The 12,137-nt window shown below is 39.2% G+C and overlaps 2 protein-coding genes and 1 long non-coding RNA gene across 11 annotated transcripts in view; 1 reads left to right on the top strand and 2 right to left on the bottom strand.

The window, feature by feature from the left end:
• Positions 1 to 6,291, bottom strand: part of DZANK1 (double zinc ribbon and ankyrin repeat domains 1) — a 61,267-nt gene extending 54,976 nt beyond the window's left edge. For 2 of the 5 annotated variants that reach the window (XR_001515950.1, XM_015572038.1), the window contains exons 1-3: positions 6,044 to 6,291; positions 3,755 to 3,871; positions 993 to 1,146 (exon numbers count right to left, since the gene is read on the bottom strand). Coding sequence is in view for 4 of the 5 variants with exons in the window: in XM_015572038.1 (XP_015427524.1) it covers positions 993 to 1,146; positions 3,755 to 3,863 (263 nt within the window). In the remaining variant the exon portion in view is untranslated. The remainder of the gene's footprint in view (positions 1 to 992; positions 1,147 to 3,754; positions 3,872 to 6,043) is intronic. The other 3 variants (XM_015572037.1, XM_006776131.2, XM_006776132.2) reach the window with 3 other exon arrangements.
• A 171-nt stretch (positions 6,292 to 6,462) lies between these two features.
• The window catches only part of POLR3F (polymerase (RNA) III (DNA directed) polypeptide F, 39 kDa), a 13,846-nt gene continuing 8,171 nt past the window's right edge, over positions 6,463 to 12,137 (top strand). For 2 of the 4 annotated variants that reach the window (XR_001515951.1, XM_006776136.2), the window contains exons 1-5: positions 6,463 to 6,846; positions 8,042 to 8,159; positions 11,359 to 11,426; positions 11,767 to 11,787; positions 11,916 to 11,983. Coding sequence is in view for 2 of the 4 variants with exons in the window: in XM_006776136.2 (XP_006776199.1) it covers positions 6,785 to 6,846; positions 8,042 to 8,159; positions 11,359 to 11,426; positions 11,767 to 11,787; positions 11,916 to 11,983 (337 nt within the window). In the remaining 2 variants the exon portion in view is untranslated. The remainder of the gene's footprint in view (positions 6,847 to 8,041; positions 8,160 to 11,358; positions 11,427 to 11,766; positions 11,788 to 11,915; positions 11,984 to 12,137) is intronic. The other 2 variants (XR_001515952.1, XM_006776137.2) reach the window with 1 other exon arrangement.
• LOC107185045 overlaps positions 7,143 to 12,137 on the bottom strand; it is a 14,297-nt gene continuing 9,302 nt past the window's right edge. The window contains exon 3 of one of the 2 annotated variants that reach the window (XR_001515954.1): positions 7,143 to 7,152. This is a non-coding gene — a long non-coding RNA (uncharacterized LOC107185045). Of the gene's footprint in view, positions 7,153 to 10,312; positions 10,325 to 12,137 lie in introns of those variants that run through there. The other variant, XR_001515953.1, reaches the window with a different exon arrangement.

Raw genomic sequence — 12,137 nt, forward strand, 5'->3', positions numbered from 1 at the left:
GTACCCTTGACTGGAATCAAACCTGGAACCTTTCAGTCTACAGACCGACCCTCTATCCACTGAGCCAAACTGGCTAGAGCTAGCTTGTCAATTTTTAAAGATAATTAAGAAGACTTGTTTTGATAGAAGTGAGTTGACAAGTAGGAAAAAGCTACAAATGTCAATATTTAATAAAGAAGAATAATGTGTATTAGGGGTTTGTTTGATTTAATTTTTATTTTATTCTTTTTAAAAATTATCAAATTCCAAAACAATCTTTGGTGTAGAATTTGCAACTCTCCTCAGAAAGCCATGCAGTAGTTCAATCACCGGAGGGAGCCCTGATAATCTTTTTGAAAGCAGTACCTTGGCCAGCCAGTTGTTGAACTGGGGCCTAATAGTGTTCCAAAGATGTGGCCAAACCTGTCTTGCTGCACAAAATAATCCCCCTATCACAGACTTGCAAAGCAATTGAGTTTTTCTCTACAACACAAGGTTTCCAAATTAAGATGTGTTTCCATATTGGTAAAGTGATAAAAGTCATTGAATAGGAAAGAAAGGAATAAAGTAGCTAATACCCACAAATGAAAGAGACAGTAGCTTTCAAGGCCAATTAAATCAATACAACATAAAACAGAATGATCATGGTGGTTGTAGGCTATGTCCTGGGGAATAAAAGAAATATCCACTAAAAACAGTATTTTCTCTAGAGCCTGATGAATCTCTTCAGAGGTCCCAAACCCTGAAAAGGTTCCTGAAATTCCAATATAGAATTCAAAATAAAAACAGAATATTATTAATACACATAGCACTTCATTAAGCTGTACTCTTATGATTTCTGCACTTTACAGTATACCTCAGCAGAAGACAAAAGTTACAGATATATGCTGAAATTAAAATAATTTTTCTTTTATGCCTTTCTAGTCCAGCACTAATTCCCACTGAAATAAATAAATAAAATTAAAACATCATTATATTATAAAGTTATTTTAATCACCAGGCTCTTAACTTACTTAGAGACTGCAATAGCTTTAACTTGTATTTTTCCATCAGGCAGAGTAATAGGCTTTGTATACTTAAATGTAGTATTTTCACCATAACCAATTCTCTTTAGAAATTCAGGCTTACTGCCATCCAAGGTATAATATATGCTGACATCTGGGGTATCTGAAAAACCCAAAACAGGATAACTGCGATTAGCATTAAAGTACCAAGTCCCTGAATAATGCCAATGGGTCCATTATTTAATGAGATTTTTAAATATATTGTAGAAATGAATACCGATAACAATAATTGAGTTCCTTCTCTATGCTAAGCACTGTGCCTTACATGAATAAGCTCAATTCATCTGTACAATCCCATTAGATAAGCCCTATTTTATACCCACTTTATAGTTGAGGAAACTTGAGTCCCAGAGAGGTTAACAGCAGACTTGTGATTTGACTCTTGGTAAGGTGAATCCATAGCCCACACTCTTGAACCACTATGCTATTCTGCATTTCCAATAGGGCATTAATTCAAATAGAGTAGGGGTCTATTTTAAAACTAGAACAGCCATTTAGAAAGCAGGAGCTATTTTTCATTATTATTATTATTATTATTTTAGTATTGCTTAAGAAATGCTTTTATACTTCGACTTGGTAAATGATTCATTCCTACAATCTTGGAAAACTTATAAAGGTAATAAATTAATATAAATCTATATTCAAAATGTCAAAAAATGATAGACAGTTAAAACTCTCCTCCCCACTCCCAATATCAGCTGCCCCAGACAATCAATGGGATCTTGACTATCCTTTCAAAAATATTGTATATCAATACAAGCATAAATGTGCGTGTTCTTATTTCACTTACTCTTTTTTTACAAAGGTGGTATATCATACCCTGTTCCACACCTTTCTCTTTTTCATTTAACAATATATCTTGTATACTGTTCTATACTGGTACATAAAGAATGACCTCAGTCTTTGTTATGGCTGTGTTATATTCTCTCTTTATAGAGATGAACCACAATTTAACCAATCCCCTACAGATGGACATATGAATGTTTTCTTTTTCTTTCTTTTGCCATTTCAAACACTATAATGAATAACCTTGAAAACTCTTCTTTTTATACGTATATTTGTAAAATATGCAGAACTAGCACTGTTGAGTCAAAAGGTATGTGCATTTGTAATTTTGGTTAATGTTGCCAAACTTCCCCCCATAGAAGCTGAAACAACTTGCACTGCTACCAGCAATTCATGAAAGTGCCTGCTTACCCACACACCCATATCGTGTGCTATCAATTATTTTATTTTTACTAATCTGTTAGGTAAAATTTAAAAAGTATCTTGTTGTTTTAATTCACATTTCTTACATTTTGAGTAAGATTCATTCGTTCCTTCAACAAATACTTACCAAGTACCTATTATGTAGCAGACACTGTTCTAGACACTTGAGGATACCCCAGTCACCAAAGTCCCTGCTCTCATGGAGCTTCCATTTCAGGAAGGACACACAGACAGTAAACAAACAGAAATGATATACAATCTGTTCAATGGTAATTAGATGCAACGGAGTAATAAAGCAGGGGATAAGGTCTGCTCAGCAAGCAGGTGAAGGGGCAGGTAGAAGCATATTCTCACATGAGACACTTATATTTCCTTACCTATAGAATGTCCTTTCACATCCTTGTTCATTTTTTATTGGGTTATTATTATTCTTTTTGTTACTGAATTATAGGACCTTTTATTTTTGAGACATTTTTAACGTTAGAGAATTTGGATACCCTATTATTCATATCGTCATTTGTCAATAAACATTCAATTTCTATGAGTCATGGGCACATATATTAAAATTTGTATTTTGCTTTGAAAATTTAAAAAATAATATTAGCTTTTAAGATAAAGGGAGACAGTATAATGTAATATATTCTTAGTTGGAACTCTTGGTCTAGGGTCATAACATAAAAACAGAAATAATTTTTACACATAACACTTAATAAAGTACATTGGAATCTCAGTGTGTTTTAAACAAGTATTTGTTCATATGCTTTATCTATAAAACTTTCCCTCATCCTTATAGTGTACATATGTATATGTAAATATGTATGTGTATATATGTGTATATATACATATACTCACTTTTGGCATTAATAGGAACTATTTTTTTGTTATAATAGCTAAGATTTATTTTTGTAATAATAATTACAAAATATTTTTTGTAATAATAGCTGATTTTATTTTTGTAATAATAGCTAAGATTTATTTTGGCATTATTACATGCCAGACCCTGCATACCTCACATCAACTCATTTAATCCTCACAATGGCTCTAAATAGATATTATTATCACTATCTTACAATGAGGAAACTGAGACTCAAAAAGGCTAATTAATATACAAAAAATTACTAGAGGTTGTCACAGCCAGGATTCAAGCTCCAACATGAGTGGAGAGCCTGTGTTAGTATATCAAATTTATTATCCCAGCAAAATAATGAGCATCCTGGGAACATTTGGGGAACCACTGGGACATCTTACCTTGGCCAAAGTGAGTCAAGGCATTGCTGCAATTAAGTACCTATACAAATGAAAGGGCAGTCAAAGCTAACCGTTTCCATCTAAATATACACCACTCTATAAACCATCAAGTATAAGTGTTGCAAATTTTGGAAGTTTTATAAACCTCTCAAGGTCCTGGTTATTGAAAACATACAAAGAAAATCAACAACCAGATGAACATAAAGAGTATGACCATGTTATTTTAAAGCATTTCAAGTATGTTTTATTTTTACCTGATTTCATTTCCACAAGTGTATTGTTATCAATTTCATGGTTGGCTTTTCCAGGCTGAGGCACTCGCAGTGGTATGATCTGAGGAACACACACTGAACCAGCAGTCATTTTCCCTGCTTACATTTTTAAAAAAGTAGATGAAAATAAATTCCAATGGCTGCATATATTTGAACACACATACCGAAGAGAAGTACCTCATTAAAATACAGTAAAGCTGTAAAAACTACAGAGAATACTATTACTATATCATCTAAAAATATTATTCAACTTTTATTTGAAATAATTATTGCTTCAGCTGTATTTTTGCTATTGAGGTCTTCTGTGGAGTTTTGATTATCAGGTAAGTAAATTATTACCTTACTCCTGGGAAAAGAGCATGAATGAATGAGATGTTGGAAAGGAATTACTTTTTTAAATATATTTTTTAATTGATTTCAGAGAGGAGGAGAGAGGGAGAGAGATAGAGACCTGAATGATGAGAGAGAATCATTGATTGGCACGCTCCGCACTGGGGATCGAGCCTGCAACCTGGGCATGTGCCCTGACCAGGAATCGAACCGTGACCTCCTGGTTCATAAGTCGATGTGCAACCACTGAGCCACACCGGCTGGGCAAAGGGAATTATTTTAAACTAGAGGCCCGGTGATGGATTCGTGCACTGGTGGGGTCACTCAGCCTGGCCTGCGGGGATCAGGTCAAAACTGGCAGTTTGACATCCCCCGAGGGGGTCCCAGAGTGCGAGAGGGCACTTTGCAAAGTTGCTGTTGCTCGGCAGCTTCTGTGTTGAGCGTCTGCCCCCTGGTGGTCAGTGCGCATCATAGCTACCAGCAGGTCGGCCGGTCAGCCAGTCGGCCAGTCACTTAGGCTTTTATAGAGAGAGATGAGCGAATTAAATGAACGCATCAGAACAGAGACCATGACTAATAATCTGGTCTGAGCTTCCTCTGAATCATTATCAGCCTTTCCTGCCTTTTATTCCTGTGCTACCTCTCTTGGCTTCAGGGCAAGTCATCATGCCAGAGAAACAGAAGTAACTTTGTATGCAGCATGAAATGTTAATTTAGAGCCAGTTCTTTTGGGAAAGCTCCAGGTTCCAGGCACTGCAGTTGCCACCAAGTAATTCTTGCATTTGAAAGCTGCAAAGAAACTTTAGAAGGATGACAGAGTATCAAACCTCAGCTGAAAGATGGCACCAATATAAAAAGTAAGCAACAAATACAAAAATCTCCCACTCCATCTACTGTATTTATAAATAATTAAGTATGAGTGTGGAGGCCTTACTGACCTTTTCCCTGGGCAGTGTCATAATTTTTAATATGCAAAGGATTCAGGAGGAAAACACAACCAACACCTTAATATAGCAACCATTTCCCATCACTTTTCACCCTATTCAAATTCCAATGATTATGGATAGATTTCACTCAACATATTCATTCCATTTTTATTGTTTACTTATTGCACCATCACTCTATTATTTACAATTTTCCACATACTTATATAATCTTATTTATCAATTTGTGGGTGGGTTTTAAGGATATTACTAGTTTTGGTGGTTGCAATTCTAAGTAATGCTGCTCTGAATATCTTGAGGTTTTTGTTTTGTCACAGACAGTATTCCCCAAAATGAGATAAACAAAGGGAGGAGTGAACTTAATGCCTGGTTACCATAGTTCCAGGGTAGAGGTCAAGAATTTGAACTGCAAATACTGACAGATCACTAGCCCCTCGGAAAGGATGGCTGGACTTGGGACACTTACTCAAACTCACATTTCCATTTATGTGAGAGGCAGTTAAAATAAAAATAGTTGAGCCCTGCTAGTGTGGCTCAGTGGTTGAGCGTCACCTGATGGATTCCTAGTTAGGGCATATGCCCTGGTTGCGCGCTCTATCCCCAGTAGGGGGCGTGCAGGAGGCAGATGATCAATGTTTCTCTGTCGTCATCCATTTCTTCCTATCTCTCTCCCTCTCTAAAAATCAATAAAAACATATAAAGAAATAATATAAAATAAAAATACTTGAAAAATTACTTCAAAATAAAAATTGTTGTGGAGGGAGTAATTCGCGCGCAGTAATTACTTGGAGCTGCCTTTGGAAGGCCGGGGCGGCGAGTGGGCCCCAAGAAAGGGATCGAGAAGTAGACCAAATCCAACAGGCCCAAATGGCATTGTGGGGAAAACAGCACCCTAAACCCCAACTCCATCCACCCACTCTTCGCCGCTCAGATCAGGAGCCCCGTCTGGTCCCGGCCTCCGTCCATCGGGGGCCGTCAGAGACTCTCTCTTCCTTACCGCAGGATTGAGGGAGGTCCTCCTCCTCCTCTCCGCAGGATTGAGGGAGGTCCTCCTCTTCTCCGCAGGATTGAGGGAGGTCCTCCCCCACCTCCTTTTCCTCCTCCTCCTCCACCTCTTCCTCTATCAGCGGCCACCAAGACAGAATTAGGCCCTCCGAGGTACCTCCGCCGTCCCCGGCCGGGTGCTCCACCTCTCACTGCGGGGGTACCTCCGGCGTCCGCAGCGAGCTAGCCCACCTCTCACTGCCTCCTGCCTTCTCCTTGGTCAAGGTCTCGGTTACCACTGACGCTGCGAGCCTCGCCCCGCCTACTGAGAACCGAGCAGGCGATTGGCGGAAAAATGGCTTCCTAGCAACCAGCTCCACCCGTGACGTTTGACTGGGAGAGTGGTACCCGCAGGAACCGTAGGCGTCCGAGAACACGCCTTCTCAGAGGTTGGAAAATGCTAAAAAGTGGCGTCTCAACGCAGAATGAGGAAAGGAAGCTCGTTCGCCCGACAGGCATTGACATTCTGGAAGCAAGAATAAGAGGATATGGGCGGGGGGGAGGTTTAAAAAAAAGAATAAGAGGATGTAGCGGCGCCCGTGAGTGAGGCGGAGCAGGCGCGGCGTGGTCACCTCAAGCCGACAGATAAGGAAGGACCAGCTGCGACACGAGGAAGAAGGCCCATCGCCCGGGCACCGCTGGTTCTCTGGCCGCTACGCGCTTCTCACCCCTCTGGTGTAGGAACCGCGTTCTCATGGCTGAGGTGAAGGTGAAGCTGCAGCCGCCCGACGCGGATCCAGTAGAAATAGAAAACAGGTAAGTCAGTGGGTGAGGCTCGGTTCCCGGCGGGTCAATTGGGCAACCGGACCCTTTCTCCGCGGACCGTCGGGAAATACCGGACAAGTTCATTGAGCACGCAGGCAGGGGATTGCCGGGTTTGGATCCCCTTCCCACCCCCGAAGAACAAAACTCTTACGAAAGTCCAAAGGAGTTTGATAGTTTACAACTTTGTGTAGCTGTCCCGATGCTGTTGGGGAAGTTGTGATGATGCACTGCCTCCCTGTGCGAAGGTGATCGACGCTCAGAAAGGAGATGGCGTTTTTACCTGCAGTGGTTCTCAACCTTCTGGCCCTTTAAATACAGTTCCTCATGTTGTGACCCTCAACCATAAAATTATTTTCGTTGCTACTTCATAACTGTAATGTTGCTACTGTTATGCATCTTAATGTAAATATCTGATATGCAGGATGGTCTTAGGCGACCCCTGTGAAAGGGTCATTCGACCGCCAAAGGGGTCGCGACCTACAGGTTGAGAACCGCTGAAAGGGCTTTAGGGTGCATGTTCTGATCCAAAGTGGCTCTTGTCGCTGTGGGAACTCCCACGACTGAACGTTTGGGCGATTACAAAGCTACATTAAACCACAAATGGTTTCGGTGCGGCATTTAAGTCAAGATTATTGTGGGCACCTAAAGCCTCTCAATTTTGTAATTCCCTAGCAGCGCAATACTATCGTTAGATTACCACATGGTTTTTAAAGAACCCAATTTTCTCAGGCTATTATGAATAACATGCGAGGATCCCATGACAGTGTGGATATTTGGGCTTATTTCTGTTTGGTAGGGATAATTCCCAAAACGGGCCCCAGTTGTGGTGAATTGTCATAAATGTTGGCTTCCCACCAGAAATACCTGATTTGCCTCCTGCTTGCAGACTTATGGCTGCCCAATACACTGTATCCTAACTTTGTGTACTTGCATCTGAGAAAATTGAAACTACAGCGTTAATATTTTTTTCTGTGTTTTCATTTGACTTTTGTTCTAGTTTAGAATTCATATTAGTGAGGAAAAAAGTTTTTCTTAAATAATAATGTATTTTGAGAGCTTTGATTCAGAACCATCATAGAAACCCAGACTGTCTGCTAAATGTGAAGACACCATTTCAAATTTTTCTGCTAGTTTCCCCCACACACACTAGAAATAAAAATGATATCATTAATGCCTTTGTTCCTAGGATTATAGAATTATGTCACCAGTTCCCTCATGGAATCACAGACCAAGTAATTCAAAATGAAATGCCTCATATAGAAGCTCAGCAGCGGGCCTTGGCAATCAATAGACTGTTGTCTATGGTAAGGTGAATCCGACTAGTTAATGTAATTACATTTTAAGTTACCGTTGTCATTGCTTACTATTATTCCTCATAAAAACATTGGAAGAGCCTGGCCAGTATGGCTCAGTAGTTGAGCATCAGCCTATGAACCAGGAGGTCACAGTTCGATTCCCAGTCGGGGCACATGTGCGGGTTGTGGGCTCAATCTCCAGTGTGGGGCATGCAGGAGGCAGCCAATGGATGAGTCTCCCCCATCATTGATGTTTCTATCTCTCTCTCTCTTCCTCTCTGAAATCAATAAATTTAAAAAATAAAACAAAAAATAAAAGCACTGTTATTTAAAAAAAAAAAAAAACATTGGAAGGTGTGTTAGGTTGTGACTGATAAGGTTCTAAACCAGGAAACGGCTCAGACTGCTTTATTTGTTAACCTAATTGCCAGTAAGATACATAAAGGCACAGAGGCATAGTTTCTTCTGACCTTCTGTTTGCTTCCTACTCCTGGTGTTGGCCATTCCCTGTGAAACACATCCCCCTGATTTTTCTGTGAATCATCACAGAGCCAGCTCATTAAGGTATCACTCTCCACAATCTCACCCTGAGCATTCCAAGAGGCAGGAATGAGTCCAGTTAAATGTCACCAGTGCTGGGCCCCTGGGAGGAAGTGCAGGCTCAGCTCCCAGTGATAGCAGTGGGGTTTTTTTTCAGTGAAGCCCTACCTATCCTTACCTTTTCTGTTTTCCTGGAGCTCTAATGTCATTCTCCTCTAATGTCCTAGTGGTACCCCATGTTCTAAATCTACCTATTTCTCCTTCCTTTCCCCTATCATCAAAATTCCCATGTCCTGAGAGCATTTCAGTTGGTCTTAATAGCAATTAGGTAAAATATTTCTATACTAAGTAATCATCTGAAGGCTGGTTTGCTTTTTTTAAATTATTATTACTGATTTTTTTTTTTTTTTGTAGAGGGAGGAAGGGAGAAAGAGAGAGAAACATCAGTTTGTTGTTCCACTTACTGATGCATTCATTGGTTGTTTCTTGTATGTGGTTTATCAGGACGATAACTAACTGAGCTACCTGGCCAGGGCTAAGGCTGATTTGCTTTTTTTAAATCTACCAGCTTTGTTGGATTTCTAAGGGCTCTGGATATGGAGTTTTGAGTACAAGTAAACTTTCTGTTAAAATGTTCCCTTCAACCTACTAGTTCAGGGTTTGGCAAACTTTTTGTATAAAGGACCAGATAGTATATGTTTTAGGCTTTGCAGGCCATTTGGTTTCTGTTATAATAGATAACTCAAGAAAGTAGCTATGAAAAAAAATAAAATTAAAAAAAAAGAAAGTAGCTATGGTCCACACATAAACAAGTGGGCGTGGCTGTGTCCCAATAAAACTTTATTTATAAAAACAAGCAGTGAGCCAGATTGCTCACCCTTGTTTTAGCACCAGGAAAAAAAGGACTCTTGATGATTTCTAGTCATTTCATTATGATGAAGGTCTTCAGCTCCAGGAAAGATAGAGGAAGGGGTGCTGGGAGGTTGTGGCAATAGAAAATGTTTTTGTCCTTTGACCACTCTTTCAACCCTTTCCTTTCCGTCTGAAAATCCTCCTCAGTACCTCCCTCTCTTACACTATCTCTGTGACTGACTCCACCTACTGCCAGTCCTGCTGGCTATAGGCTGTAGGCAGTGGTACAGCTATTGAAGAATTTTAAGTAGGAGTAATTATCAATAAATCACAAGTTATTACTGATTTTGCCTCTTAAATAAATATCAAATCTGTCCCCCTATTTCCATTCCTACTATCCCTGCATGTGTTCTGGCTCTTGGCTTTTACCTGGACTATTACAGTGCATCCTAACTGGCTCTCCTGGCTCCATCTGCCTCAGAGCAAAGTCTGATGTGTCTTAAATATAGATCTGACCAAGTCACTTCCCCACCAGAAATACTTCTTCCAATACGAGAGATTCAAGTCAAAACTCGGGCTGACCACAGTGAGTCTCTACCTTCCTTACCTATCTCCTCTTTTGCCATTGTGTGTCTCAAAAGTTAGGTTTCAGAGGGACCGCATCAAGCTGTTGCATGTCTCAGGTCCTTTGCTCATTCTGTCTTCCCTGCTTAGAAGGCCCTTCTTCTCTTTCTTCACAGACTAACCCCTCATTATCCTCTAAGACTCAGCTCTGCTGTTGTCTCCAGGAAGCCTCCCTGAATCCCACATTGGGCCATAGCTTCTTCTCTGGGAGCCCATCCCACCCATTACTTACCTCTATCTTAATGCCAGCCAGATGGTAGTGAAGTTAGGTGTGTGATTCGATTTTAGAATTCATGTTTGTACCCACAAACAACAATCATAGTACTGGTTCGTTAAATGTTCATAGATTGAGTTAAATGACTGAATTGAGCTTTGTGGTTCAGTTTTGCTACTTAGTGGGGTTTGGGGAGGGAGGGTATTACTGTTCAGCCATATGTAAACCCATTTCCAAATCATGGGTCTGCCCAGTCTTAACATGGAAATGGGGCCTCTCTTAGCCACGTCTTCCCCGAACTGCCAGAAACCCAGTGGTACAGCCATCAGGGTGCTCCTAAGTTCAGACCCAAGGAAATTTAGAAGTATGTTAAGACATGCTTTATTTTACTTTTGACGTGTTACAGAAAAACAAAACTGCGGGTCTTTTATTCATTGGTTAACTCTTCTGCCTAATTTTCATGGAACAAATAGAAATCACACATATCAGTAAATGTCACTATTAACTTTGTAAAGTTTAAACATCGTGTTAAAAAATGTTTTTATATGTTAGTTTCTATTTGAACTTTATATTACGTAAATTATATTTTATTTGTATTATACTTATTTATATTTATTGAATTTGTTTTAGTTTGAATCATAATTTATTGAGGATAAGTGAACTTTCTGTTAAAATGTTCTAAAGATGCTTGTTTATAATTCTTTACACATTGATTATATAACCAAGCCAGGATCTAGCATATAAGTAATTGTTAGATATTAATATTTTAGAAAATGATGAGATAAAGAACTAAATTTTTAAAAATGCACTGTATGTGATAGGGGAAAACTGAAATCTCAAGTTAAGAACTGACAAATAACTATGGGAAGTAGGACATTTAGTCTGTGTGAAATATTAAAGAATGTGTTAGCATTTGTCATTAGATTTGATGCATCTCCAGAGTAATTCATTGCTATTTCCTATCTTTAAAATGTTTAGGGTCAGTTGGATCTCTTAAGGAGCAATACAGGCCTTCTGTATAGAATAAAGGATTCTCAGAATGCTGGGTAAGCACATAATCATATCATTTTAAGAAAACTTTGATTATTACCAAAGTAATACCTGTTTTTGGAAGAAAGCCAACACAGAATTGCATAATGTAAACCTCTTGCATATCATCCCTGCCTCCTATCGTGAGTTCCATTTCCCAGAAATAACTGCTTATAATAATTTGGTATATATTTTTTCTTCTAGATGTATAAATACATATAGATGATTATATATTTATATATAATCTCTCTCTTTTTCTTTTTTTAACAAAAATGGGATCATTCTATTCATACTGTCTTGCAACTTGTTTTTTTCACTTACTCTGTCTTGGACATCTTTTCATTATGGTACATACAGCCCTGTCTCATTCTTTTTAAGGTAAGTCTTTATTTTGATAAATAAGTCAATGTGATGACCTTGTCTGCTAATTCATTGAAGTAGTCATGTAGATTATTAGATTATCCTGTACCTCTTTGCCTTTTTAATTCTACTTTATCCTCCTGCAGCAAAATGAAGGGATCAGATAACCAAGAAAAACTAGTATATCAGATCATAGAGGATGCAGGAAATAAAGGTAAGCATGTGAAGGGAGAAGCAGAAAAAACATTGACTTTAGTCTTATATCTGAGATTCTGTCTTTCTGGGGAATGGATCAGTGTCTGTGCTGCTACTTATGTAAAAAAGAGAGGAAAATAATATACTTCTATACGGGGGGGTTGGGGCGGGGG

Source organism: Myotis davidii, unplaced genomic scaffold (assembly GCF_000327345.1).
Source record: "Myotis davidii unplaced genomic scaffold, ASM32734v1 scaffold608, whole genome shotgun sequence".
NCBI lineage: Eukaryota > Metazoa > Chordata > Mammalia > Chiroptera > Vespertilionidae > Myotis > Myotis davidii.